At 40.1% G+C, this 27,944-nt stretch overlaps 4 protein-coding genes across 5 annotated transcripts; 2 read left to right on the top strand and 2 right to left on the bottom strand.

Moving 5' to 3' along the window:
• Positions 1-442: 442 nt before the first annotated feature.
• lag3 (lymphocyte activating 3) lies at positions 443-3,491 on the top strand. The gene is made up of 8 exons (XM_029504040.1): positions 443-583; positions 684-804; positions 937-1,151; positions 1,442-1,696; positions 1,815-2,114; positions 2,216-2,473; positions 2,559-2,680; positions 2,917-3,491. The coding sequence occupies exons 1-8, from the start codon at positions 532-534 to the stop codon at positions 3,010-3,012; spliced, it is 1,419 nt and encodes a 472-aa protein (XP_029359900.1). The 5' UTR covers positions 443-531; the 3' UTR covers positions 3,013-3,491.
• On the bottom strand, positions 2,756-13,708 carry plekhg6 (pleckstrin homology domain containing, family G (with RhoGef domain) member 6). The gene is made up of 15 exons (XM_029503930.1): positions 13,644-13,708; positions 12,148-12,346; positions 11,420-11,554; positions 10,997-11,134; positions 10,375-10,470; positions 10,221-10,271; positions 9,786-9,935; positions 9,252-9,362; positions 8,193-8,342; positions 7,975-8,109; positions 7,366-7,485; positions 7,135-7,267; positions 6,946-7,061; positions 5,007-6,502; positions 2,756-3,760 (listed from the first exon to the last, which is right to left on the bottom strand). Exons 1-15 carry the CDS (start codon positions 13,661-13,663, stop codon positions 3,580-3,582), a joined length of 3,231 nt encoding a protein of 1,076 aa, XP_029359790.1. The 5' UTR covers positions 13,664-13,708; the 3' UTR covers positions 2,756-3,579.
• Positions 13,709-15,650: 1,942 nt separating this feature from the next.
• Positions 15,651-19,915, bottom strand: tnfrsf1a (tumor necrosis factor receptor superfamily, member 1a). Of its 2 annotated transcripts, none has more exons than XM_029504069.1 (10): positions 19,758-19,915; positions 18,693-18,797; positions 18,468-18,570; positions 18,253-18,378; positions 17,996-18,145; positions 17,831-17,909; positions 16,911-16,975; positions 16,476-16,651; positions 16,264-16,381; positions 15,651-16,166 (listed from the first exon to the last, which is right to left on the bottom strand). In XM_029504069.1, exons 2-10 carry the CDS (start codon positions 18,795-18,797, stop codon positions 15,832-15,834), a joined length of 1,257 nt encoding a protein of 418 aa, XP_029359929.1. In that variant the 5' UTR covers positions 19,758-19,915; the 3' UTR covers positions 15,651-15,831. The 2 variants fall into 2 exon arrangements, with proteins under 2 accessions (XP_029359929.1, XP_029359930.1); XM_029504070.1 differs by having other exon boundaries at positions 16,264-16,378.
• A 2,812-nt stretch (positions 19,916-22,727) lies between these two features.
• Positions 22,728-27,758, top strand: LOC115044843 (tumor necrosis factor receptor superfamily member 5-like). Its single transcript, XM_029504136.1, has 6 exons — positions 22,728-22,764; positions 23,080-23,218; positions 23,303-23,428; positions 25,609-25,755; positions 27,400-27,453; positions 27,552-27,758. The coding sequence occupies exons 2-6, from the start codon at positions 23,080-23,082 to the stop codon at positions 27,680-27,682; spliced, it is 597 nt and encodes a 198-aa protein (XP_029359996.1). The 5' UTR covers positions 22,728-22,764; the 3' UTR covers positions 27,683-27,758.
• The last annotated feature ends 186 nt before the right edge of the window (positions 27,759-27,944 follow it).

Raw genomic sequence — 27,944 nt, 5'->3', positions numbered from 1 at the left:
CTGAAGATGATTGTAAACAAGCAACATTTCACTACAGAGGATGGAGAATCAGTTTTAAAGTAACACAGTGTTTGTTTAGCACAAAAGCATATTGAGATGGAGCTTTATCTTTATCAGCACAACAAGCTTCCAACAAGCTGTACAGATGTCATAATTTGTGGTGCTCTTTCAGCTTGTGTATGCTTTGATTTACCGGTTAAATAATGTTAGGTGCTATTACAGCGTGTATTTGACGTAGTTGGGTTAGATAGAGAGAATCCGTGGGAGGAAGTAGGTCCCCCTGTTTGCATCTGTCTTACAGTTTCCCGACTGACAAAAGTCAGACCACATCAAAGCTCAACTTCTAGCTGAAGTCACATGATCAGCAGAGGAACTACCCAATGTTCCACCCCCATCAGCACCCACGGGCTCATATATATACCTCATCGGACCGACTCAGAACAACACATCAGAGTATAAGGCAGGCACAGAAAGTCAAGCACAGTCAAAAAGAGATTTCCGGAAAACTTGTGGGTTAATTTGAAAATCAAGATGATTATGTTGAAGTGTCTCACCTTTGGGATGCTTATCTTTCTTATGACAGGTATGATTTTATTCAACAGAAACTTGTAACAAAACATCCGCAAACTGTTGTAGTTTTTCTTTTTCAAACTTTCTGTAATAATTTCATGTTTCTTCCACAGGAGCTCAATGTGAGGTAACTGAGGTTTTTGCTGAAGCAGGTTCTCACGCTGTTCTGTCTTGTAACTATGAGTCCAAAGCTTCTGTTCAACCAAGCATCGTTTGGAGGAAAGCCAACAAAGGGTGAGGGAGGATTTCCTTTAACCCTTTACTTGTCTGTATCGTTTTTCCTGTCGTCTGTCGCAGGCCACGATGCAAAACAAAAATGGTTATCCATTTGAGAGTGATGGATTTTTGTGACCCTTCCTATCACAGCACTGTCTGGAGGATGCAAAGGAGCGGTCTGGTGTATGTGGAATCTAGGGAGAGCGAGAGCAAGCGCGTGCAGTGCCCCCATCCCCAGTATGAAAGAGGCGACTACAACCTGCATATTGACAATGTGAGGAATGAGGATGGGGGGGTTTACACCTGCATCTTGGATTTTGAACACCAGACCATCGAAAGAGTGACAAGGCTCAGAGTCATTACAGGTAATAAACTTGTTGACAACCATCCCTAGATGTTATGCATCTTGATAGTTACACTGGAACCCCTTCATAAATTTGTTAAATCAATTGAGATTCAACTATTAGAGAAACTACCAAAATTGAACATTTTGCGACCAGCATTTAGTGAAGATGTTTAATTATTCTATTCAGTATATGTTGAGAGAATGATAAATAAAAACATTCACCGAAAATAGGAAGTGTATTCTTCACAGAAATGTACTGATTGATTCATTTCTCTTGTCATTAATCTCATTCTGGTCTGTGTCCCTCAGTGTCCATCTCTCCAGTGGTTCCCATTTTAATGATGGATGTTTCAATCCACTGCGGTGTGACTCATTGGCCTAATGGTGCATCTGTGCACTGGATGCTGAACAACAGTCCATTTGTGGCTGGAATCACCTCACGCAGAGACCCCTCTGCGCGAACTTTGAGGATAAAGGCAACAGAAGAGGTGATTGGAAACTGGACCTGTGTTGTGGGCTACAACGGCAAACAGGGACGAGCTTCAGCAGCTCTGTCTGTCAGAGGTGAGATGCTGAAGAGAAAATGCCTTCAGGAATCACATATTGCAAGAAACTGTGCTGTTACATCATAACTTTTCATGCCAGATGTTTTTAACCTGTCTTTTCTTAATGTCCCTCAAAGGAATCATCCAACCACCCAACGACAGCACCAAGGTGTATGCAGCAGTGGGATCTGCAGTGACACTTCCTTGTGTCTTCTCCCCTGGCTTAATCCCATCTGCATCATCCTGGCAGAAACTAGGAACCGTTTCTGGCGGCCTTCCTCCCTCTTTCTCTCCCATCCCACAGTCCTCCCAGCCACCTGAGGATAAGTCTGCCAGGGTGGGAGAGGTTGGCTTGGAAGACAAAGGCACATACAGATGCTTGGGGACCATACGAGGACAGAGGCTGACTCGAGAAATCCACCTCGTCGTTGCCCAAAGTAAGATTATGTGGATTCAACTAAGGTTTGAGTAAAAATCCACAGTACCTCTTCAGATTTTTGCCAGCTATTATAATTTTTATTGTCTCTCTTCCTCTTAGTTGAAAGCAAAGTCTCACCAAAGAAAAGAGGCTCCATAAATCTGACCTGTCAGCTGTCCGACACGAGCGAGGTCACGGGATATGAGTGGATTCATGTGTCCTATGACATCAATGGCACTTGGTCAGCTGAATCGGTCCAGCAGGGGAAGACCTTGACGATCAGCCAGGTGTCAGAGGAGACGTGGGGCGAATGGGTCTGTCGGTTCTCCGGCAAAGAAGGCGTTTTGGGAAACGTAACGTATCACGTTCAACTGATGGGTAAGTTTTCTCAACTTGTTCTATTTATGGAATAATATGATAAAACTGTTTTTAAACACCTTTTTTCTGGTGTTTGTCCCTGCAGGCGGCCTGAGTGGACAAAAATTGACAGCTAATTCCCAGAACACCGGCATGATCGTCGGCCTCAGCTTTCTCCTCGTTGTTCTGCTGCTGATTCTGGCTCAGATGTACAAGAATCACCAAAGGGTAAATATCCAAAAACCAATTTAACTCATATTACATTTTTTACTGATCATCACTTAATCATCACTTAATTCCAGGAAATACTTTGCCTTTTGGATACAAATCCACTTTCATATTAACTGATTTTTCAACACAGAAAATCTTGCTGAAAAAAATACCTACAAGATTTAATTAAAGTGCATCATAATTCATGCTGCTTGTTTTAATAAATTTGCATCTCTTTTATTTCCACTCCACAGAGGAAAAGGATCTTCCAGTATCCTGCACTGGAGACAATTGTTCATAACATCTCTAATGAGCGGGAGGAGAGAGAGAAAAACCGAATGAGAAAGTAAAGACATACTGAAGCTCAAGCATAACAGAAAAAACACCAAAAATTAAACTAATGCCTTCGATGTGTTGGGAGACTTTTGTTTGCACAGACTTTTGTAAATACTTTCAGAGCAGACACTGTAGCAGCACGCTTGTCATTTTTATAAAAATGTATTTGAAATGTTGCGTATTAACATGTTTCAGCTGTAAATGTTTTTAGTTGTTTTATGTAGAGATTTTCTGAACATATGATACATATTTGCAATTTTCCAAATAAAGTGCATTTAATAGAAATAAATCTGCTTTTGTTTTTTACATTAAAAACAATATGACGTTCTCAAATGAGAGAGTAAAATAATTGTTTCTATAACTTAAATACCTATAAAAAAATGTTTCGCTACATTTCACAAAACAATGTATGTATGCGCCATTCTAGAAAATATTACATTATTCTGCATTAATTACAGACTCAGAGATTCACCTGTGTTCTGTTCTTCTCATAATGTCCCCCTGAAATTCAATCCTGAAATTCAAATGGCTGATTGGCCGTCTAGCTTTAGATCACTTGAGTGTTCAGTGCAAATTCAGGACTACACCTGGCTACACTCGCCGTCTTCTTGCTCAGAAAATTCCTGAACATTTGATGAAGCCAGAGATCGGCTGATGCTCCCCAGAGGCCCTTTAGCTCCAGAATGTAAACTGTTCATAACTTCTTCATCATCAAAGCACCAGCCTGGCCAGTCCACATTTACACCATCTGTACAAACAAGACTGGAGAAAGAGAGAAAAGTAAAAACTGATTATTCTTTAAAATGTACTGTTTTCAAAGTCTCTCCATTGCTGAATAATATAACTACCCCATACATACAGAGTTGGCTCTGTATGTACGAGAGGGATAGCAATCTTCATTCCTTTAATATGTTGGACTATTGTGTTAACTAAATGTTATTAAAGAGGTGTTTTCATTGTGCTAATGAAATAGAAAAAAAACAGAATACTTGCATATTTGTAAAGTAACTAACGACATCATACATGTTGTTTAAAAATATACAATCATAGATTGAGAACCTTTAATCAACAAAAACTATTTATAAAACACCCTGATGAGCTAGACGAAGATGAGAAGCAGTTAAAGGACCTCAAATCAAATTTTAAAACATTTTTGGGAATGTTTGATTAAGAAAGAAAATACACTCACTGTGAAGATTTGCAAATATAATGTTGCAGTTAGAAACAAGAAAAACACATGACACAATGTTTGTGTTTCCATTCTCAACAGTGTGGCCCTTACCGGGTACATAATGCGCACTAAAAACTCATTTCAGTACTACAGATTTGACTTGAAAATAAATTTCCCAGTTCAGGAGAATACAGATATATTTAACCAACACTGGACAACATATTAAGAGAACCTGCTGACTATGATTTTAAGAGAAAGACATTGTAAACGACAACGACAAAGTGGAAAATCTGCTGTAATGGTAGGAGCATGAATAGTCGTCACTACTGTAAAATTTGCACATTATATGTTCCAGTGTAAATGCAGGAAGGAACCAGAGCAGCCACCCATAAAATTGTCGATTTGAGGCCCTTTCTAGCTCTACATAAGGCCTGATAATCCAGAACTGCCCCTGTCCTGAGGCACAAACACTGAGACTACTGAAGTCATAATTATACAGGAGAAATAAAATAATGTGCCACTCTGCAGCGATGCTTCAATTAAAAAATGAATGCTGTTTGATATCGTCATTTTTTTTTAGATTTCGATGTATTTTTTGATCTTAGTAATGTGGAAATATAAATTTTTGTTCCAGTGACTTCCCTTGTGTTATACATGTATTTCAGTCTAACTTGTTTCCAACAAGAGGCAGAAAAAGGTCTTGAATTTAAGGGTGCGTTATTTTTTAATTTATTTCCCAACTGAACCTTAATCCACTGATTTAAAAAGACCATCAAATTCTTACATTTCCAAAGCAAAATGGCAATTACTCGCACAATTAACATTAATTCTACTAACCTGCTCCTATTATCATCTTCATCTCCGTCTACCAGCTGCTCTTTCCAACCTTGACTCACTGTGAGGGCTCTGTGCCTCATTAGTTTCACCTCCTCCTCCCAGTCAGTGTCTCTGTGTCCATCACTGGTCAACGTTGAAGGTGTGGTGGAAAATGAGGGGGAAGGTGAAGGGGATCTGTAAAAATTGGCCATTTTCACATTTTGCCGTCTGTTTAATGCATCACTCTTTCCATCCATCGCTCGCTCCCTCACTCTTCCTTTGGCTCTTTTCAGAAAGCCTTCCAGAGGTGAGCCTTGTCTGTTAAGATAATGTTCTGAGATGCCAAAAGCTGTATCACGCTCTTGTGGGAAAGCGTACTCTAGTCCATTTTCTCTTTCAGTTATGACGTTAGGAATGGAGGCGCTCCTTTTGGTTTTCTTGTTATGAAAATGCAGATCAGGCAATTCAGACTCAGACAATGTTTGAGGATCTGAAGAGTCTCTATCATTCATGTACCAGAACATGCTTTGGTTCGGCTTCAGGGAGCCCAGCTTAAGAACCCTGTGTGAACGTGAGCTACGGTTGCAGGGAAGTGAGTTTCTCTTGTAGTTTGAGTTGCAGTCTAAGTCAGAGTTGGAGCAAGAGTTATTTGAAGTGGCCTGAGTGTCTCCTGAGCCCTGGAAGAACTCCCTGGACGCCTGAGTGGAGGAGCTCTGATTAAGGCTGCCTGGCCTCCTCCTTCGTAATCCGGGTGACTTCAAATCTTTTAGTAACCCCCAAGCCTCTGGAGACGTGTCCCTGCTTTCTGACTGGCTATAGCTGGGATTTCCTTGGATATTGTGGTTCACAGACGGGGAACCTCCACTTGTTAAAAGTCCTCCCTCTCCTGGAAGTGTTTGAAACTCCGACCGCTCCCTGGACATTATCTGTTGGTGAGGAAGTTGCAAAGTGCTTTCTTCGTCTGTAGGGTAGTCGACAGCTGGGAGTCCAAGTATTGAAAGACTGTTTGGTACAGCTGTTTTGCACTGCGTTGGATCTTCAGCAGTACTTGGAATGAGAAGATCCAGATTAGGGGCAGATTGTGCTCTAGGGGCAATGGTCATCTTTTTTTTTTCTTCCTTTGTTTGGTTTCCATCCTGATCTTGTCTCACTCCCATTTTTATCAATTCATGTCTTTCAACTAGTTGTTTCAGACCAGTAAAGCTCTTATGCCCTGATGTATGATTAGTTTTGCTGATCTGGGAGGGCAAAAACAGTAATCCAGAATTGTTACTGGCCACATAATCTCCAGGTTGATAGTCTCCTGCGTCTTTAGATTCCAACATCCCATTCATTGACTGCAGGTTAGCAAATTTCTCAGTGAGCTGACGAACAAATGTTTCTCTTTCGGCTTGTGGTTGTTTTTCTGTCACCATATAACCCCTCTTGGCTTTATTGATAGTTCTGGTCTCAAACTGGATTCTCCAGCTTTCAAGTTGTCTGTCACTCTCTGACTTTCTCAGGTTTGCCAGTGTTTCCTGAGAAAGTAACATAGAAAAAAAGATTCAACTGAGTTACTTGTCGTAATCATTTCACAGATACATACAGTCTAATGGAGTAAAGTCAACTAACCCTAAAGCTATGCTCACACTTCTGCGAGGCTGTGTGTAGTTAAAATACTTTTTTGAGTTAAATGCTAATGTCAGTATGCTAACATGCACATACTGACATAAACATAAAGATGTTGCCATGCAGATGTTAAATCTGCATCATATATACATGTTCACCAATTTATTTTAGTATGTCAAAACACAGAACATCACAAAAGTCATCAGGTCAAAGTTCTGGACCAAAGGGCCGACCAAAGGGCCGACCAAAGGGCCGACCAAAGGGCCGACCATCAACCACAATACCAGGGAATGTAAACCTACATTAGGACAGAATCCTTCGTACGGTCTTGGACAGATAAATCAGTTTTCACCTTTGCCTGGTTGATGGTGGAAACCCACGTGGAGCATCTCTCTGAGGTGCTGGCTGCAAAAATGTAGACATTCACAGGACTCTGAAGTTCACCTACCTCCACGAGAACAAAGGCACCTGAAAAAAGAAGAGGAATGATGATGGGAGCTATAATATTCAACTGTACTGCCTGTAAGAAAATTCTACTCACAGCCATCTTTCAGTGCTATGCAAGATGTTTTGTCGAGGGCCAAAGGAGGTCGAACCACCTTCAGCCGCTCTCCTTTCTTCTGCACCTTGGTCATTAGAAGCACATCTGAGAAAAGGAGAGCCACCACGTCCAGCTGCATCACACCATGTGCAAGGAAGCATGAAAAAGAATGATGAAGAGAGTATTTTACGGAAATACATTTAAATATACATTAACGTGGCCTCTGCTCACTTTGCTGTCCTTTCTGTCTCGAATCTTCAAGTTCTCTTCCAGCAGCAGCTTTCGAACAACTTCAGGACCCACTCCTCTAACGGGACAGGTTAGGTTGAACTGGCAGATCTCTCGGACATGCTGGTAAGGAAATCCATCATGAGTAGTCCGCAGTGGTATTACATATTTGGCAGAATCTTCTATTGTTCAGTATCACTATATCACTATAGTTTGATATCTGGACTCTAATATCTGAATATCTGAACTAAAATCGCATGAATGCCATTTTTATGCATTTTTTAATACATTGCATGATACATTTTATACATAAATGTGCGTCTTCGAAGGCCTTTTTATTTGTCATAATAGCAAATGCATTGTTGTTTCTAGCAGCATTAACATGGCAGTTCAATGTTGCCATCAGGCAGCAATCAGCCTAGCTGGATCAATTTCTGACTGTCACATATCAAAATGTTTTCTGCGAAACAAACTCAAAGGCTTATTGACTCCTCCGCCTCTGCTGAATTTTTCTTTATGACTGGAAACAGGAGGTTCAGAATACAAGCCCACACATTAAAATGTCTGAATCTAGAAAGGTCTCTCCAAAGGTTTTTCAAAGAAGAATATTACCTTGTCAATTTCATCATTTATTCCTTCTACTTCATATCCTTCGACCCTTTGAGCAGAGATGGAGAGAGCGAGTTCCTCATCCCTCAGTTTCAGGTAGTCATTGATACTCTCCAAGAAACTATTAGCACTTGACAACTGCAGAGAAAGAATGAACGTGCCAGTGTGTCAGTGTGAGCTTTTCTGTTCTGGAGTGGACAAACAGATTTAATGATCCTCACCATGCCTCTGAGTTTGTGCTGTACATGAATGTCCTGGGTGGTTTTTAGCACAGCTTTGAGCAGCAGGGGGTACTTTGTGATCCTCTGATGGGGTTTGGCCTGCATGTCCCCAAGCCGCATCCGCTCACACTGAGGGTGAGACTCAACCCACTGGACACAAAAACACAAGAGCATAGCATTAACTTGGAGCTTTTCAGGTGAAATGTTTGGTAAAAGTATAGAACTTAATAATACATAGCCAATAAATAAATGACAATGAAATCATACACAATAAATTTAAAAGGTAGTGTGAAACAAGATCCTGTATTAGAGAGAAATGTACGTCTTGAGGCTTAACAGAAGATTTTTATGCTGTATTTTTAACCTCCAGTGCACAGGAGGGTTGGCGGAGGACTCATTCTCTAAAGCACTGACGAACGCAACTTTATGAACCAAAACAAAAACACGCACAGGGATTAGGTGAGATGTTTTTGGACCACCATTTAACACCCACTGTGTGCCATTTCCTGGCAAAAACTGTTCAACACTAAAGCAAAAGCAAAACACCTCCCACTCAGGTTGACTGTAAGGGTATGACACAATTGAAAAAGTATAGGCTGAGGTGGTACCTGGTTCGGGACATATTAAAGTTTGCTACGTTTATACCGTAAATGAAAATTATTTTACATTTTACCATGTTAGTTATGGTATGTTTGCTTTATCAGGCTTTGCAGAGTAAGTGCTGCAGGACAGGGCTGCTTGCTTTGCACTCACTTTTCCCATAAATGTCATACTCTCAGTTTATCGAACTAGAAATCCTTCAAACGACTGCTACAGCTGAATCATCTCGAGAAGATGTTGGTGTGACAAGTGGTTGCCTGTCAGGAAGTGTCAATTACAATTCGCCCACAATTTTATGAAAACATTAAAGCCATGCAGAGCCAGCATTAATAACAGGAGACGTAGTCATTGCAATTAATTCTATTGAAGTATTGGAGTAATCAGGTCACTACATCTTTGGGAACTTTGGTCCTCACATAAAACTGTTTGTGATGTTGCATGTAGCGCATATAGACCTACCTGTACATAAGTGAGGAAGTGTGGGTTGCTCTCCATCTGCCTGCGTGTGAACTCAAGATTGTTTTCCTCCTCCCAGCAGTAGTGCTGATAACAAGAGAATCGCTCATGGAACTGAGGACAAAAAAAAATAATAATAATACAATTACAATGTGACAATTCTGCCTGTGCAATTTTACACATGAAAATCGGTTTTGAATGTTGGCTAACCAGTTTAACCACCAAAATGTGCATAATATATGAATAATGTCCTTATCATGTAGCAGAATGACCCCGTCATTATTTTATTATTAATGATTATATTGCTGATTTCATTACTAATGCATTATCTTATAAACTGCATTTTACTGTTTCAGATGGTAACTTGCAGTTTGAACTTCACTATGAATGTGTGAGTAGCCTATGGTGCAAGTGATTGGGTGCTTATTTGTTTTTTACTTAAAGAAGCAGGGTAAGGGTGTATGGCTTTCCTTTGCTGATAGGCAGAAACACTCGTGAACGCATGAGCAACATATCTTGCTGACACTGAACTCCTACCTGCAGGCAGCCAGCCTCTAACCTCATGGGGTCAAAGGGCTTTCCTGTGCTCCGGACTTCCTCTAACATGGGATAGATAACTTCTTGCCAGAACAGCTGGTGTGCACTGAGGATGGAATGGAGGTTGGAAAACAGTAGCTCGGGGGTCACCTACAGTGGTTAGGAAAAGCAAAATAAAAAATTGTGGTGTTAAAATTAAGGTCCTCTTAATTGTGGTATTTTCCATCTTCTCAGTGGAAATGTGTTGTGCTGCATTTTCCGTTTGTACATGCAAGTTGTTTTCTGCATCAGCGGATGCTCTTCTTATGTCAGTTAATGGGTGTCAGTGGTGCGCAGGGCAGTGGAAAAAAAAAAAGGCCTGCTGTAAATATAAAGTCTGTTGTCATGCATATTTATATGTTTCCGGCGCAGATGAGGCTACATGTGCAGACTGACCTCCAGGAGAAATCCGTGTTGGTGCAGGTTGACAAGAGCTGCAATAACCAACTGCGAAAAGTAAACACGAGTTTGTTAAAACATCTTGTGGAAAGTCATTCCTCAGCACTGACATGCATCAAATAAATCTGGCAGGTACAGAGTGACTTCTTACATCCTTAATGATAATTAGCTTGTTGATGTAGGTGAGTTCAGTGTGGACAAACTCCCACAGTGCCTCCTGCTGGTGCCTCTGCATCTTGGCCATAGTCTGACCGTGGAAATGTCAAGAGAGAAAGAATGGGCAAAGAGGGAGGAAACGAGACTATTAGAAACTATTAGAAATGCATGTAAAAAAAAAAAAAAAAAAAAAAAGTTAAATCTACATGCCATTTATCAAGAGAAGGAGATGCATTTAAAGGATGTGGCACAATTTTCTCAGATTTCCTGAGTTTGTCAGTGACTTTCATTTCCATTCCTTAAAGCCACAAATCCTTACGAGCAGCAATTGAATGTACACTTTTGCTCTCTATAGTAGGTATCTAAAGAAGCAGAATGAAAAACAAACACGGGGCCCATGTTCATTTTGATGAATTGAAATAATCTCCCAGAGCAGTCGCATGTCTTATCCATGTGTTTGTGAAAGTGCAAGCTCCACTGGATGCCAATGGCACAAAGGAATGCACTTTACCAGACCGTAGCTACAAAGGCAATGTTTGTTAGTTGGATAAATGTGCTGTAAAATGCTGGATTTAGGCTCTCAGGGGAATTTGTTCATAAAAAGAAAGGGCCCATACTGAATGAGATTGCACTATATCTGTCCAGTTTTTCTCGAGTGTTGTCCCCCCTCTGTCCTCCCTCCATCTCCACTTCAGACTGACTGGCACAGCGAAGGCCTGCAGATCCTGCTTCAACACATCCAACTGACCTCGCTCCTGACGGGTTGGAACGAGACAGAAAGACAGGCACATCAAGACACTGGGCAAGAAAAGGAGGAAAATCTGGTGTAACAATGAATTAGTGACTGCTTTGAAATGATCCTCAGTGTTATGAATACTTGTGGTTGCTTGTTAGATCACAGTGCAGGGTATGCCAGCTGAGCAGAACAAATATCGCTGTGGTTGTTTTAGTTGTTTGTGTGGGCAGACATGCTTGGAGCAAGTCTGTATTTGTTTCGACGCATGTCAGCACATTGTGATGAGCAGGAGACAACACAATACCTCAGACGGTGGGTTCTTGTCAGACACTCCCTGGCTGAACAGGACCTGCCTCAGTGCTGCTCTGGGTTTGACTCCTGATGATGTTCCTTTATTCAGTGTTGCAAAGTCAGTCACAACCTTCTGCTTGGTCCGCCTCTGGAATTCAAACATTATATCAGCAAGTGTTCATGAAATAAGTGAAGATTAGAAAATGTTTTGATGACATCATAACACATGATATCATGATGTATGATATACATTCATATAGCAAAACGATATAATACTTTTTATATGAAATGCTCAATTTCACCATTTCATATTATGATTGGTATTATTGTGGTGCATAAATGTGTAAGGAACATTTTATTTTCCATGGTGACCTTTGGCAACAGCTGAGCTTCAGGGAAGAGCCACAAGTGGAGAAATTACTTAATAACAGACCCTAACAGACTGACATTGACGTCAAAAACGTTAAAACAGGTTGAAACATAACATGGTGATGGAATGGCAGATTATATTTTCAATTTCATTCGAAAATACAACTCACTTAGTGGGGAAAAAATGCATCATGTTTTCCATCAGATTTTAGCATTATTTAAATAGTCTATTCTATTCTAAGTGGTAGAAGGTGAATGAGTGCAGGAATGAATCTAATGGTAGAACATAAAATAGCTTCCCTTAAAAACTATTTTGTTTTTTTAAATCAAATGCACGTGATCAAAGTGTAGTTCCTGTTCTTTGTCACTTGCCTGGTAGCCCAGTGTGTTGAACTTGTTTTTGTCTGCTGACCCCCTCTGGTGATGGTTTATCTCTGCAGTTGATGTCCCATCAACAACATCCGTCTCTCTGAGTTCACCGTCCACATTGTCCTGCCGCAGCCCTGAGCCTTCTTCCATCTGTGATTCATTTCCACCACCACTGGCTGCCTGCAGTGCCTTTGAGGAAAGGCTGAGATAAACACATGGGGTTACTCATTGCCAAAACAGGGTGTGTGAAGGCAACGAGGTGAACTGTTTGTTCTAAGAAAAGTCTTGACAAGAGGGGAAGGCAGGGGGAGTGACATTGTGTACATTTCACAGGTAACATACATCTACTGACAGTCTACAGTTCAGCTATACACCTTCCTCTGGTTTTATTTTAATTTTATGTGAATCGCATCATACCATAAATGCCATCACCATCACTAAATAAATTCTGTGATAAGCACCAGGTCAGGTTGTTGATTATCTGACTGCCCAACCAGTTCTGTCCAGTTACATATTTTTTTGGGTAATCATTTCCTCTTATTGAAAAAAAAGGATGTTCAAATGAGGATTTTCAATACATCCCCTTACTGATGTACACTGTGTGCAAGCATGTCAAGCAGGATGGTAAAAAACACACAACAAAAATAATGCAAAAGGAAATTTCATCTTAAAGAAATATAAGCAAAGATATAAGTAAGCCATGCGAAAAATTCCAGATTCAGTTTCAGCTGTATTGTTGCATTTTCATCATATTACAAACAAAAAGGCTCGTGCCCCCTCAGCATTCATCATGCCCACGGCACGAGTCCTAAATGCTGCACTACTGTCAGTGATGCTGATTTTTCTGGCCTCTGATAGTTTCCCATTGCTACAGCTCTGACGACACCGTGCAGCACATAGTGTAGCTCCAGGACTTTGACAGTCGTTCCCACAAACTCAACATTCCAACTTACATTTTTAGCTTACAGCGGAGAATGTGTAGTGTTTCTGAGTTAAATTCCTCACTATTCACCACTGCAGCCATTCAAGAAATGTCACTCAGCAGGACTAAGAAGCAAGTGCAGCGTGAGATTGCCAGCTGTCATTCATAATCATATTATCATATAATCAATTATCCTAATCACACAAGCTAGCACGCCGAAGTCAGGAACACCGCACTTATCTATTCGTGCCATGTTGTCAAGCTTCAAAGGTTTGACACAAACACTTTCATCCCACAGCAACAAACTTAAGACGTCTGAGATACAATTACATTTGATTTTTAACACTTTGGTTCACTTACAGATTGATAAATGGACATTAATAGTAGAGTTATAGGTAGTTCGGTGGCCTGCACAACAGCAACATATGAAATGTCACAGAACAATCCATAAATCCAGAGGCTTTAACATTAAATGGACGAACTGTAATTTACCCAAAAGGTTCCTTTAATACCGTACTCCTGTATCATCTACAACTGGCAGATATATACGTTATAATAGGTTAAATAAATACTTTACCTGGGCTTGTTTGAATCCATTCCGTATCACACAGACATCTTTGGTTTCTGTTAGCTTTCTCCTCCTCCTTCTCTTTACCTAAATGGATCCCTCCCTCTCTCCCTTTCACCTGCGCCCCTGCCCTCCACAACTGGCCTGACAAGAACAACTGGATTCTGAAGCCAACAAATCAGTGTTCAGGTCTAGTAAATGTGTCACACTTTAAGAAGTCCTAAGTGGTGCACAGGCGCTGACTGATTTCTTTTGAGGTTGACCTTTGTACTGTCTTGTCAATCAGACTGATCTCCCTGAGAAACCATTTAAGAAGAGCAAGCATTGATCTTATGTGCTTTCATTTAAGCTGTTGCTTCTGATGATTATGTAACATAAAAAGAGGTACCGACATCTTTTAATGTCAGAAATGTCTTGTCTTGTCTCACCGTGGGATAGCGAGAAACATCATTTCGATTCCTTTGTATGTCTTGCACACGGGAAGAGTAGACAATAAGGCTGACTTTGACTTTGCCTTTTGTATCTGCAGACATCATCATTGCAGACAGAGTAGGGCATGGAGGTAAGTGAGCTATGTGGAAGAATGTAATTACAGGAAGAGAAAAGAGCACGGGGTAAACAGAGTCAGAGACAGAGGCTTTAGAGTTGCAACTATAGGAGGTGTTACTAACATGATTAAATGTTTAAGACCTTCTGGTGGAATGTAGACTGGCAGCTTGGCTTAAACTAAATACAATAATACATTCTCGTCAAGATATATACCCATACAATGTCAGACTGTTAGAGACAACTGCCTAAAGGTTCCATCCAGGCTGATTTATTCGTCAATTTGTTTACATACTGTACATATTTGTAAGAAAAATACATATATTTTTCATTATAAAAACAGGTACAGGAGTCTTCTTTGGAATATCAGTTCTATCAAAGTGTGTCTGATTCATATTGGAATCTGCAGGCTGGGACTGGTATCATGAATTTTCGCTTGGCTGAGACAAGGCGTGCCCTGTTTTGTCCAAGTGTAATGAATAATGCTTGAATGATGGGGCTCTAAAGAATGCTAATGGGGCTGTGGAAAGCTTGTTACGAGTGTCAGGGGGCTGATCAACACATAGCAGGAACATTTTCTCCCAGCATTTTAACTATTGCCATAAATGTTTGATAAAAAGAGGACCAGGACTGTTTCAGTGGAGGAACTACTATTAAAACAATACTAGATAACTTTATGGTACAGGCTAAATAGTTATCCTTTAATTTAGCACTTCCTTGTACTAACAAAAAAAAAAAAGAAAAAGAAACATAGAAAAAGAAATTTCTATGTTTAACAGAAATATACTTTTGACTGAATTGGACTTGGCTCCTTTGAAAAATGCGAAAATGGTGCAAATTATAGATATGCAGTCACCATAATGTCATCAGTCCAGTATGAAATCATAAACACTACGGACAGTTTATATAGTTTATAAAAACATCTCTATAAGGGTTCATCAGCTTTAAGTCTCACACTTAATTAGTATCCATCTTATCATTTCAGTTTAAGAAGATAATTTGAATTCCAAAAAGGTGAAAGTGTTTCATAATAAATTGAAAAAATATATACTTAACATATATAAATACATTTGTTTTCCTTACACAAGGGTTGAGCACCGTTAATTAGTGCAAAACAATGTTTGTGGCTCCGGATTTGTCCCTCTCAGTAGTTTGACTGTCTTTCCAGCGGATCTTAGCTATGAGAGGTAGAGTGCTCGGTGATGCTCCTTGGCTGTGAAATAAAACTGCCGTATTTGTGGTAGCACTGTGACTGGCTATATTTGAAGCTGTCTGTAGGAGAACAGGCAGCATGGCTGCACAATGGTTAGCGCTGTTGCCCCACAACAAGAAGGTCGCAAGTTCACCTGGGGCCTTTCTGTGCAGTGTTTGCATGTTCTCCCCATGCTTGCGTGGGTTTCCTCCCAGCATCCCAAGACATCATATTTGGGTTGACTGGTGACCCTAAATTGTCCGCAGGTCTGAGTGTGAGTGCTCGGTCTCTGTGTGTTGGCCCCGCGATGGACTGGCGACCTGTGCAGGGTGTATCCTGCCCTCTCCCAGAGTGAGCTGGGATTGGCTCCAAACTGATAAGCAGCAGAAGATGAATGAATGCAGGAGAACAATACTTGGTCTCATAAGCTTTTTCTTCCACTTGGCTCATGCTGGGGGATTACAGAGTGCCATACTTTGTCTCCAGTTCCTGAACCGCCAGCCCCAGGTCCATCTTTCTCAGTTTGTCTAACAATTCCTGCATCAACGAGCAGTCAAACAATTCACCTTGTCCTCCTACTCCTGCAAGGCTCTTTCTTTCTGCCCACACTCGCAGCATCTGGTAGTGAGCCTCCCGGCAGTATCTGTTATCCATCTCTGCTTGTGCAATTTCGGTATCTGTCACGCCAAGAGAACGCACCAGCTGCTTCACCTTCTGTATGGGAACCAGATCCAGCACTGTGTAGAGCAGGTCAGAGAGTGCAGCAGGTGGAATGGAAAGGTGGGAGTGGGGTGCTGAGAGGGAGAGATAAAAGTGAGTACAATAGTTTACTGTTTGTTTGGACCATTGGCCAGTGGCATGTCGGCGTATCACAGTATAAAATATACTCACTTTTGATTCCCAGAGGAACAAAGTCAGGCAGACTGGTAAACTGCTGTTCATTCACAGGGCTTTCTACATTGATTTTTACAGTGTTGTCCTCCATGTTCTTGTGGACGAAAGGGATCTGCTGAGAAACAAGGAAAAAAAAAAAAACTCACAATGCACGAACACAAAAGATGTATTTCCAGTAGGAAAATGTACAAACAGAGAGATCATCATACCTCGCATGAGTCCGGGGAAAGATCGGTTGATTGTGAGGACTTTGTTAACATCTCCCTCTTGATCAACTTTTTTGTGGTCACATGGGTGATTACAACCATCAGAATCATCAATATAAATGCTGAAATTCCAACTCCTGCAATGATGCCTGGAAATACACTTTGATCAGGACCATCGCCTGGAGCCGAAGGAAAGGAAAGGAAAACAGAAAATAGGAATTCAAAAAGCAGTGACGTTCTCAATTCACCTGCTGTTATTATGAACACTTATATAGAAGGATGACCTTTCAAAACTTTAACAGCACTATTTTGTGGCTGGACTTTGTCAACAATATTTATCAAGAGGTTACTCTATCGTTATATACAACCTATTGTTGCTTTAGAAACCACTGTGTTCACTCTTCTGTAGCTGGCCACAGATCTAAAGCAGGGGCTCACCTTTTGTAGGCATAGTGGTGGGTGAAACTGGGTTACAGAGATGTTCACACTCAACTTTGGTACAACTGTGGAGAGCAGGGAATATGTTTCACAACTCAGATGAGGAAGTAACACATGTCAAGGGGAAGTGACAACCATAAGTGTTCAGCACACCGTTGTAACATCGGTAAGTCAATCTAAACAACGACATGTTCTACACGTGGAACAAAAAAGAGAGATCTATTTATTTATCTGTCACAATTGCTGTTATTGTTGCTATACTCAGGGCGTGATCAAGAGTTGAACAAAGAGCTGTGAGACCAGTAGTCACAAAGTTCCTCTTGGCTCCCCTCATTGTTCCTCTTTTATCTGTGACAAACTTAACATAATTTCTGTCCCCCACACAATCCTTATTGAGGCCTTACCATGAAGGCAGTCAAGATTACATTATCACTATTAATAAAATTAATAGTTTTAACGAGAAACTATGTTTTGCATAAACAAGAGAAAAAATATATACCAATTTGTAGGCAAAAAAAAAAAAAAAAAAGAAGTAATTTTGTGGACCGCTTCTCAAATCCCTAGTGTTTTAAAATATATGTCTGATAAAGATATCCATGAATATATACTATAGGTCCACAGAAGGGTTTACTCATAATATTTTAAGGCTCCACTGAGAGTGAACCAGGCAGTCAGTACTTTAGATGGTGGAACACAAACCTAAGAGTCAGCATATTTAAACAATGTGCACTTGTTTGATGAATGTTACAATGCCAAAAACACGTAAGTGTCAAACTTCTCTCTTCTGCAACTAAGTGGAAAGATTGAACAAAGTTGGAAGTAGTCTTTGAGTTTCAATTCCACAAACAAACTTCCCCATTGTTGACTTGAAAAAAGAGGATCCCTGACTATACAGTGACACCAAACAATGATGTACTCACCGTTCACATGGTTCACATTTGTTCTTGAATCTGTAGTATTTCTCCTTACATTCACAAACAGTGTTGCTCTCTGGTGTGCCTGTAAGCACCAAGAATATCAATAATATTCATTACTGAAGAAATATTTGACGAGCTTTAGTGTAATCTTCAGATCTTAATACTTACAACTTTGCTTTTCCTTTTCATCAACACCACATTGTTTGCATTTGCGACACTCGTACGTATCTCCATCTATATCAAATTTGTAATAATCCTTCACACACTGGCAAATAGTGTTTTGGGTGGGTTGACACGGCGTCACAGGAATTTCATTTCCTATAGAAACATTGAGAACGGAGAAAAGAAACAAAACAGACTTAATTAGAGCAACACTGATAAATCCAAAGGGTTAAGATAAATCAGAAAAGTTGATCTCTCTTTACTTTTACAACGCTTGCAACTTCTGCAATTGGGGTAAAAGTTTCTATTCTCCATGTATTGGTCTGTAGGACAAGGTGTGCAGTTACTTCTCTGACCGGGAGCATGACACTGCTCGATAAGCTTATAACCTGAAAAGCACAATGTCACATATAATCATCACTTTGTAGGTTTATATGCTCACATGAGAAGAGGTGCGCATGCAACTGTGTTTCTGTACCTTTAGGGCATTGATCACAGCAAATTCCGTTTTCACTGAGATAGTCTGTGTCTGGACATTTCTTCTCCTTTGATGCTTGCAGCACTGCCAAATCGAACAAGCACTGTAACGCAGAACGTGCAATGAGTGTAGAGAATGTTTTTTTTTTTTTTTACTGTTTTTGTATTATTTTTTAGGCAAATCCTAATGCTGTGTATCTCTTGAAGCACTTCAGGTTTTCCTCACCATCAGGAGCAGTACTGTGCCAACAAAGGCCTTTTTATTCCACCTTATTCTGTGCCAAGCTCCCCCCATTATCTTATAGGTCTCACTCAATCCATATGAAGTCATCTGCCAGGAAAACAATATGTGAAATTGAGCCAAAGAAATACCACACAGACTTTACATTACACATTTGCATAATGATGCTCTGGGACCACACACCATTACGTGACATTCATTGTTCATGTCCAAACAACATTAAATTAAGCAAGATCTGATTACGCTTTTCTCATGTATCGGTAACAGGATCTAACAGTGCAGCAAAGACATTCATCTTTTATGATTTATTTGACCAAACACTGTAAAGCTCAAAGCAGTTTACCTTGTGAAAAATTACAATTCTCCTGCAGGTGACTTTCTGACTAAGAAAAAGTATGAAGGAAAACGGATGACAGGTTTGTGGGGTAACCTGTGTAATAATTTGGGGAGAGGGCCCAAGTTTCACTTCGGATTTGTCAACACCTCAACAGCTAATACCGAAACTATCTGCAAGGTCAGCCCGAGATAAGCATGGCACTGTCTTTATTATTCGCAATGACGCAAAAACCACAATATTTACACCACTATTATTATTTTTTTGAGGCCAAATTGTTCTGTGAGTGTGACCAGGACCATTTAAGGTGGTTAAATAAAATAAATAAAATAACGCTTGCTCACCATTCAGTAGTGATGTTGAAAAATAATAATGATTCAATGTTATGTTGTGGAGTGAAGTGTGCGTTTTGTACAGTCAATGTGAACGATTGTGATTTATCGTGAAGATCAGTCTGGCAGCCTCAGCTTCACTTCCTTATCTCAGCTCAGCCTGATCTCCGACAGCTCGAGTCATTTTAAAACCTTCAGCACTCAACGACGACACCAATGTAGTCGCAGATAAGGCTTAGCGTATTTAATAACTAAATGACTTTTACGAATATTTTTATTCTTTCGTTGGTTTCGATTTAGCTCGGCAGCACACACCACACAACGCCCACGAAGTCTACACACAGATCCCGATCTTCAGTCCCACAGCCTCACAGCTACACTTGCCTGGGCAGCCGCCACTACGCCGGGGGAGTCCTCCTCGGATCCATGGGTCAGCACGGCTCTTTATTCAGAGGTTCCTTTTTTATTTTAATATCCGCAGCAGAGCCACAGAGCCGATTGTGATCTGAAGACAGCAGCCGGGGAGAGAGAGAGAGAGAGAGAGAGAGAGAGAGAGAGAGAGAGAGGAGGGCGCAAACGGGAAATAGCTGCGTCACGAGCGCATTTCAAGGAATACTGAGGCAGAGCTGGGCAACACACACACACGCACACACACACACACACACACACACACACACACACACACACACACACACACACACACACACACACACACACACACACACACTTCCTTGTAAATCATTGCTGAAGAGAAAAACAAACATCTTAGCGTCCTGAAGTCTGCAGAGGCCGGTGTGCCCACCCTCAGCCTCCTCACCCCCCCACAGGTGCGTGGGTCCCTACCCACTGCAGCTCCTTTTCAAAGCTGGAGTTAGGAGTTCATTTTATTGTTACTATTGTTTACTGTTTGTTTTGGACATTCTTCCTGTCATCTGTTTCTCTGCAAGTGGCCTCATCTTTTCTTTTTTATTTCTGACTGGCAATATTTTAATGTGTTGCAATTTTAGGCTTCATATCTACTTTTCACCTTAATTCTACATATGCTTGTGTAGGTTAATATCTTACTAGTTTCATTTTAGGCCACCTCAACATGTAACACTGCTCAAATCATGGCATGCACTTGGTACACAGCAAGGATTTGGATTGTATATTTATGGGGAGGGGCAGATGCCAAAGTAAAGCACACTAAATACCCCTTTTGACAAAAAACAAAGACAAAATCAGCCTCAAATGGGCAGCTGCATTAAGAGGGGATTAGGAGACAGAGAGTGAAAGAGAGAGGACGGGACGGAGTTGGGATTAAGTCCAGGAACAGCTGGAGGCTAAATGTTGCTGTATACAAGCACTGCACACTGGTGGCTGGTGAGCAGGGATGTTTAGGGTGAAATGGTGGTCTTAATTATAACAGCAATAACAACCCATGCCAAATTAATTGTAATCAAATGGCCATATATTGCAAGCAAAACAATGACTATGAATGTTAAATAGAATTTATTGTTCATTAATACTCTCCATGAATCAACCCCCTTAAAATCATTTTTGAAAAAGAGCTTGCCTTCGTGCAGAACGCCAGCAGAGTGTAGCCTTACATGAGTTTTTCTGCTACAGTACATGAAACAGCTCAGTCAGCAGAGCAAGACAAGTACTTCCTCAGAAAAACCACATCCTTCCTTTTCTGTGAGCAAACGAAAAAAGTGTCTTTATCACTCTAATCCTCCTCCTCCTCACTCTCTGTCTGTGTCAAATAGCTACACTTGCACATTCGGTGTACAGACACTTAAATCTAGTTCTCACATATATGCACGTGCAACTGCATTGAGGAGCAGCTGAATTCAGCAGCATCTTTGATTTTTGTGTTTCGAGCCATATTAAAAAAAATATAACTTTTGCCTGTTAGCTGTTTACTTTATCACGACAACGTCAACATCTTCCTGGCAAAGTTTTCTTTGAAGTTCTAAACAAACGTAATAATCCTTACGGTCAAGCAACATTAATAGTGAAACTTCAAAATAAGCATGACCGGGTTTGCTTTAAGTCAGTTCAGGGCGACATCCCTGCTCAGTCATCTCTCGTCCAGTCATTACTGTACTCTGTTTGAGTGTGTCTGCTCACAGAGAGCCACACATGGCTTCAGAGACAGCCCCTTTAACACACTTTTACTTACCCTTAGTCCCTATGTCACATTTAGCAGAAGGTCACGTGTTGTGGTCTGGTTTCTGTAAAAAATGAGCTCAAACAGAGGCTGAGAGAGTGGTGAATAGAGCACAATATTGCATGTCTGCCCCTTAGCCATTTTATTCAGTTAGAGAGAAGACAAGATAAAATAAGATAAGATAAGGTAAGATAATCCTTTATTAGTCCCCCAGATGGGAAAATTCATGTGCTACAGCTGAAAGCTGCAGAAATGTAACCAAAAACACAAGAAAAATAGATACTAGTATAAATTAGATAAAGTTAAAATTAAAACGTAAATATTAGAAATGTTTACAAATATTTAAATCTTAACAGAAAGAAACCTTGTTAAGTCAACACAAAGTAACTAGTCATAATATTTTGTTGGGGTTAGGCGTTCTGTGTTTGGGACAGGCCGAAACATAAATGCAAATTAGTTACTCCTCAGAAATCTTTAACCTCTTTGCAGTGTAATTTCTCAGAAACTCATTATTCTGGTGATGATTCTGGTGATATTGCTTGTTTGGACCGTCTGATGTCATTCACATTAAAATGATGAAACCGAAATTTGCAAGGAAATACCAATAAGTGAGAAAATAAAAACACTCAGTTTGTGCCCCCTTGTCCTCTTTCCCTCTGGCAGAAATATCACCTTGTTCACACAGCACTTGATCTTAATGCATACAAATACAGTGACTAATGATGTCAATAATAAAGAATTTTTATCTTATCTATGAACTGTTATTCTTGTGTTTGATACGAAATAAAGGTCATAATCACAATTCTTGGAATAATGCTTATCTCCTGAAAACAGAATGATTTTGACATAGATGAGTGATAAGTGATGTTACCAAAATGACATTGTCCCCCAACCGTCAGAGGAAGAGAGAGGAACAAAGAAAAAGAGATTGAAAGTATGAGATGTTCTGTTTTTTTTTTTTTGTTTTTTTTTTTTGGCAGAACAAGAGAGACAATGCCTGTGGAAAAAAGTGGAGGCTGAAGAAGGGCATGTTTTCCTGCTTCAAGACCCATGGGGGTCGCAGCAAAGGCAACAGCATGAGAGAGCGGAGAAGACAAATTTCAAAGACACCACTGAAATGTTAAGCTTTCACTATGAGTCATCATTTTATGAATAATTCCCTGACACACTTCTGGTCCCCTGTTCAGTCTCATACACAGAGGGTCCCGGGCTACATCTTGTCTCACCTGCTTATCCAATGTAAGTACTACAGCAAGACATTTTCAGCCATGGCAATTGGTCAGACCTTTAATTAGTGTCATGTCATTTTAAATGTCAGTAGATTTATACATGTATCCTATAAATTCACTTGCAGTATGGCTATTTGAATGTTATGTAATTTTCAAATCTGGAATGTGAGAATTCTGAATTAGGCTTTTGTCATGACTTGTAGAAATGTTAACTGTCAGTCTCTGTTAGTGTTAGTATGTGAATATATCTACTCCAATAAGTCATCATTTCTCCCCTCCTCTTTCTGCTCATCCTTTTTTCTTCCCCTTATTTCCCTGATCCCAGATGCAGTCACTTTTCTTTCTTGCTTTTGCTGCACTGTCCAGTCAGTTCTTCCACTATTCTCTTTCCATAGAGTGCAATAAGACACAATATTCATGGCCAGTGAATAACCCCACGTTATGCTGTAACATGTGTCAACCAGGTACAATTCTCTCTCTTGACTTTGACACATTTCATAGCTGTGATGTGATGCAGGTTTGACTGCAAATTTCTGTCTGTATTCCAGGGCAACGCATGGTCCGGCGTAATACGAAATCTTGTGAAATAACATGTAAAGCGTGTGAAGGGGATCGATACACTGAATTCAGCAATCTGGAAATGAGTTGCCACATTTGCAAAACCTGTAAGAACTGTAAGTATTTCGCCCTGCAGATGGGGATGGTACTATGCACAGTCCGAGCTTTAGATAGTCTTTACACCTATAACCGGAACAGTCTTGGTAACACCAATGATTTTTTTTAAATATAATTTATAAGCTATTTCATGGGCAGCACAGCAGTGTAGTGGATGTCCGGTTTTCTCCAACCATCCACAGACACGCGTGTTTAGGTCGGTTGGTGGCTCTAAATTGTTCGTAGGTCTGAATGTGAGTGTGAGTGGTTGTTCGTCTCCGTCTGCCTCTGTACGCTGGCCCTGTGATGGACCTGTCCAGAGTGACCCCGCCTTCACCTAATGTCAGCTGGAATTGGCTCCAACTACCCCCACGACCCAGAAAAAGATAAGCGGTAGAAGATGTATAAATGAATGAATGAACACTTTTATAGTGATAATTTGTTGCTACAACACAATACACTAATAACAACTCTATTTACGCTTGCCACTTCCCCATCGACACATTTGATTCATTATTCATTTTAAGTGTGATGTGTCAATCTGGGTTTTGACTATAATGTGAGTGATTCATCAACTCTTTGTAATTGTGGCCAGCAACTTTGCAACACAAAGTTGTACAGGCTGACTGTTAGTTGTTTGTAAGTTCTTACTGTACAACATGATTTCAGAGAAGTTTGCCTATAGAAACCTCATAGGCAGGGGGGGGGTTTCCCCATTCCATGTATCATGGGGGGATATAGTCAGACAGAGATGGCAGAGACGAGGAGAGGGTCTGAGAAAAGCTCTGTGAGCCAGTTCAGAGGGGTTAGCAGGGTGGGCACCTGCAGCAGAGTTTCATGTAGACATGATAACATCAGCAGCACAGCCCACCAATTGTGGTAAAAACATGAAGAGGCTGCAAAAGTAGACCATCGTCATGTCAGTGGAAAAAAAAGAAAAACACAGAAAAGTGGTAAACATCGGAAAGAGCAGCAGACACAAAAGACATTTGTTATTACTCAGGTCTTTGCCCTGCTACAGGTGAACAAAAACAGACTGTTATGCTTGTTTTTAAATGTCACTGTGGAAAACATAGAAGAGAGAGAACACAGAAGCAGGAGAAAATCTGAATGATGGGTTCACAAATATTTTAGCCTTTCCTTTGACTTTTACTCTCCTTGAACAATGAACATTTTTAATGCACAATTCACACCTGTAAAAATACCTTTTGTTACCTGTCAGTACATGCAGTAGTGTTTGGCAGCTATCTATCATTGCCAGTATTTATAGTGTGGAGGATGATGGTAGGTGTTCAAATGTCAAATAACTTAAGTCCTATGCGGGCATTGACTTTGAAATAATCAAAGGAAATGGAAATTAATTAAGCGGAAGTGATTCACCCCATTCAAAAGACAGTTTTTCGTCAGTTGTTCATCAGTCTTGGCGAGGTAGTCGACTGGCTTGAATGTGTAGACAGAGTGTAAAAGAAGGGAGTAAATAAATTGCATGAATTTCTGTCAGCACTGTAATGAACTGCAACTTCCTGGCTCCCAATGAGGCTGATTAACTGAAGTAAAATCTATATATTTTGCCAGTAACACAAAATGTACCTAAACTGCAGCTTCTGTTAATAATCTGTCAGAATTATTAAAGTGCTTGTGAGGACATTTTGACAAGAAGTCTACGTCTTGAATATTTTTTGTACCAATTTTTTTAGCCGCAGCTTGCACTTCCTACAAATGTGGCTCCAACAATTTAAATGAAATTGAAAAGACTGAAATTAAGTGTGAACTTTGACCTTAGATTACATTGAATTATGAATATGCAAAAAAATGAGTGATGACTAAGGTTGACTTGAACTCATATAAGTAGTTTTCTCTTAGCTCATTTTTCAGATCAGGTTAAAGAGTGCACTTTAAAACAACCCATCAGAAAGAAACAGTTTATTCAGAGTGAAATACTGTCTTCACTGAAACAGAACAGTTCAGTCTGGCTCCAGCGAAGTCATATATGAAGCAATAATATAACCGTCTTATGACTTGAAACTCGAATCATTACCTGCCATTCCCAGTTATCAAGTCATTTCGCATTTTCTGATTCATGTTGAAACACAACCTTTAGGTATGTGCGTGTTTTCTCACACTCATAATCATACTCAAGAGTTATGATTATACTTCTTATAATGACAGCAGTTTTTTTTATTTTGTTTTGCCTTTACAGCAAACATGGAGTACAAGTTGCACTGTAATGCCACTCATAACGCTGTGTGCAGATGCAAAGATGGCTACAAATGCGAGGACCAATCGTGCACACAGTGTGTGCCAGCATCTGACACCACCACTCCCACACTCCCTTCATTCACTACAGGTAAAAAATGGACATAAAATTTTTTTCATCAATATGGACATTTGAATAAATTTGCATACATGTATGAAAACATAAAAGTACAAATAATGATTTATATTATTTTATATGTTATTTATTTTCCATAAATTGTTCCGTCACCTTATTAATGTCATGTGTTCATCAGAAACCTTTCATCTGACCTCCCACATTGTCAGAGTTATGATTATACTTCTTATAATGACAACTCTTTTACTGTTATTTCAAAATTAGGATTTATCTTTATAGCAAAAGTGAAGCACAAGTCTCGCTGCAATGCCACTCATAAATGTGTGTAAATGTGAAGCTGGCTACAGATGCAGAGACCAATCGTGTACACGGTGTGAGCTGAAACCTACAGCTCCTCCAACCACTAAAAGTAAGACACCTCTAAATTTCACATAGGTATGGAAGCCCATTTCCGCCAGTAAAATAATAATAATAATAATTTGAAAACTTAGCCTTGATAAAAAAAAATTCACATACTAAGTCATAGTTATGAGACAAAAAGTCAAATTTATGAGATGCTACGTTAACACAACAGTCAGAGTAGTAGCTCTTGTGAATTCTCTTCTTGTGAAATAGATTGTGAGCACGTTGAGGACTACTTTAAACATGGATCTACACATGAAATACTCAATTTGAGCAGCAGTGATCTTTTTTATTTAATGTGTGTTTGGTTAAATTAGACCAGCCGTCCTGTGATGGTCTCCCATAGACTTTGGGAGAGTTCAAGCTGTGCTCGAAGGGGTCTATAAAGTGCAGTCAGAACACCCGAGAGTCAGCTGCTGCCTAACATTAGCAGACTTACATTTGATCAGAAAACCACAAGCCCATTTCAATCAGACCATTGAATCAAAGAAATTTTCATGCAGGCAATTGAAAAAGAAACTTGAGCATGAAAAAAAAAAAAAAAAAAAAAAAAAAAATATATATATATATAATATTTTTATATATATATATATATATATATATATATATATATATATAATTAACATTTTGTTGCTCAAATAAATTACCTACAGAAAACTCTGGCCAACTAAGCATACACCAGCATAAAGGGCTGCCACAGATTTAACCATATAACCAAAATTCATCTTACAAAATTTTCTGGATAAGCATCTGTGTCACCACAACCACCATCAGTTTTGGGTGGCCACAAGTACAGTCTTATACACCAAAACCTCACTTTCCTGTAACCAACAATCAGAGCAGGGCAGAAAAACCACAATTCTTCTTTTGTTGTAGTTATTATTGCTGACTATTTATGTGTGCACCTCCATCAGCCATCATGACTTTTTTTTTTTTTTTTTTTGTATTTGAAAAAAAAAAACGGAAGAAGTTCAAGGTGATGGGTTTCTGACATGCTAATTGGTACTTCAGTGTGGGGTCTTTGTTCTTTGAGTGGCACCCCGCTTTATCACACTGCTTGACCAAAGTTATTAATCATCTGAAGCCAGGACAACATCTCATAGAATTAAAGACAATACAGCGTCCATGGAGTATGGTTGCAAACACAAAGTGAAGTTAATTATGAAGTGTGTGGGACCTCGGGGGAGCTGAACCATGGACAGATGAACTCTTGATGTCTGCAATAAACTCATTGTTTATTTTTGAATCTCTCATCAGCTACAACATCTGAAACCATCACAACACTGTTGTCATCTTCCAAGCCAGTCAGAGGTAAAATAAGATAATGGTTGAGCCAATAAAGTGCCTGAACTCGCCCTCCTGTGGCTGTGAAAGAATTTGCATAAAACAGCTCTTTCACATTCTAACAGATACATTGTGTTTCCTGGTCATCATTGCCCTCCTGTGTGTTGGACTTGCACTTGCTTTTCTGACAAAAATCAAGGGCTTTCTGCGCTGGATCAGGTCCATGTATGGTAGGTTTATCATTGCCCAGAAGTGAACAAGTCTGCAGCAAATTATATTTCAGCATGTCAACTGTATATCTAAAAAACACCTCCCTCTGCTCCTTTGTTGCATGGGCCACGTTGGCGCTGATAAACCAGCACCAGTTTCATTGTGCTCTCAGGATGAGGAGGTCTCCCAACCGGTTCAGGAAGCATGTGGGAAATGTGATCAGCCTCTTGTGGGACCAACTGCGTGTTGAGTCCGAACTTGAGGAAACGTGAAGCGTCAGCAGGAAAATCTACATGAGCAAAAACTTG

The sequence above is a fragment of the Echeneis naucrates genome, chromosome 6 (genome assembly GCF_900963305.1).
Source record: "Echeneis naucrates chromosome 6, fEcheNa1.1, whole genome shotgun sequence".
Lineage (NCBI taxonomy): Eukaryota > Metazoa > Chordata > Actinopteri > Carangiformes > Echeneidae > Echeneis > Echeneis naucrates.
The sequence above is the reverse complement of the archived record's forward strand: the minus strand, read 5'-3'. Positions and strand labels throughout refer to the sequence as shown.

Bases quoted from the DNA above. Each gene is read 5' to 3' on its own strand.
- tnfrsf1a (XM_029504069.1), bottom strand. From the start codon at position 18,797: ATGACTTCATATGGATTGAGTGAGACCTATAAGATAATGGGGGGAGCT. The intron at 18,146-18,252 runs GTAAAGAGAGAT...ATGTTTCTATAG, and splicing joins AAGTTGCAAGCGTTGTAAAA to GAAATGAAATTCCTGTGACG. The intron at 16,382-16,475 runs GTATGATGATCT...CTTGTTTCTCAG, and splicing joins TTTCCCCGGACTCATGCGAG to CAGATCCCTTTCGTCCACAA.
- plekhg6 (XM_029503930.1), bottom strand. From the start codon at position 13,663: ATGGATTCAAACAAGCCCAG. The intron at 11,555-12,147 runs GCAAGTGACAAA...TTTGAATTCCAG, and splicing joins TCAACACACTGGGCTACCAG to AGGCGGACCAAGCAGAAGGT. The intron at 9,936-10,220 runs GTCAGTCTGCAC...TAACCACTGTAG, and splicing joins AACACGGATTTCTCCTGGAG to GTGACCCCCGAGCTACTGTT.
- lag3 (XM_029504040.1), top strand. From the start codon at position 532: ATGATTATGTTGAAGTGTCTCACCTTTGGGATGCTTATCTTTCTTATG. The intron at 584-683 runs GTATGATTTTAT...TTTCTTCCACAG, and splicing joins GCTTATCTTTCTTATGACAG to GAGCTCAATGTGAGGTAACT. The intron at 805-936 runs GTGAGGGAGGAT...TTCCTATCACAG, and splicing joins TGGAGGAAAGCCAACAAAGG to CACTGTCTGGAGGATGCAAA.
- LOC115044843 (XM_029504136.1), top strand. From the start codon at position 23,080: ATGCAGTCACTTTTCTTTCTTGCTTTTGCTGCACTGTCCAGTCAGTTC. The intron at 23,219-23,302 runs GTACAATTCTCT...TCTGTATTCCAG, and splicing joins CTGTAACATGTGTCAACCAG to GGCAACGCATGGTCCGGCGT. The intron at 27,454-27,551 runs GTAAAATAAGAT...ACATTCTAACAG, and splicing joins ATCTTCCAAGCCAGTCAGAG to ATACATTGTGTTTCCTGGTC.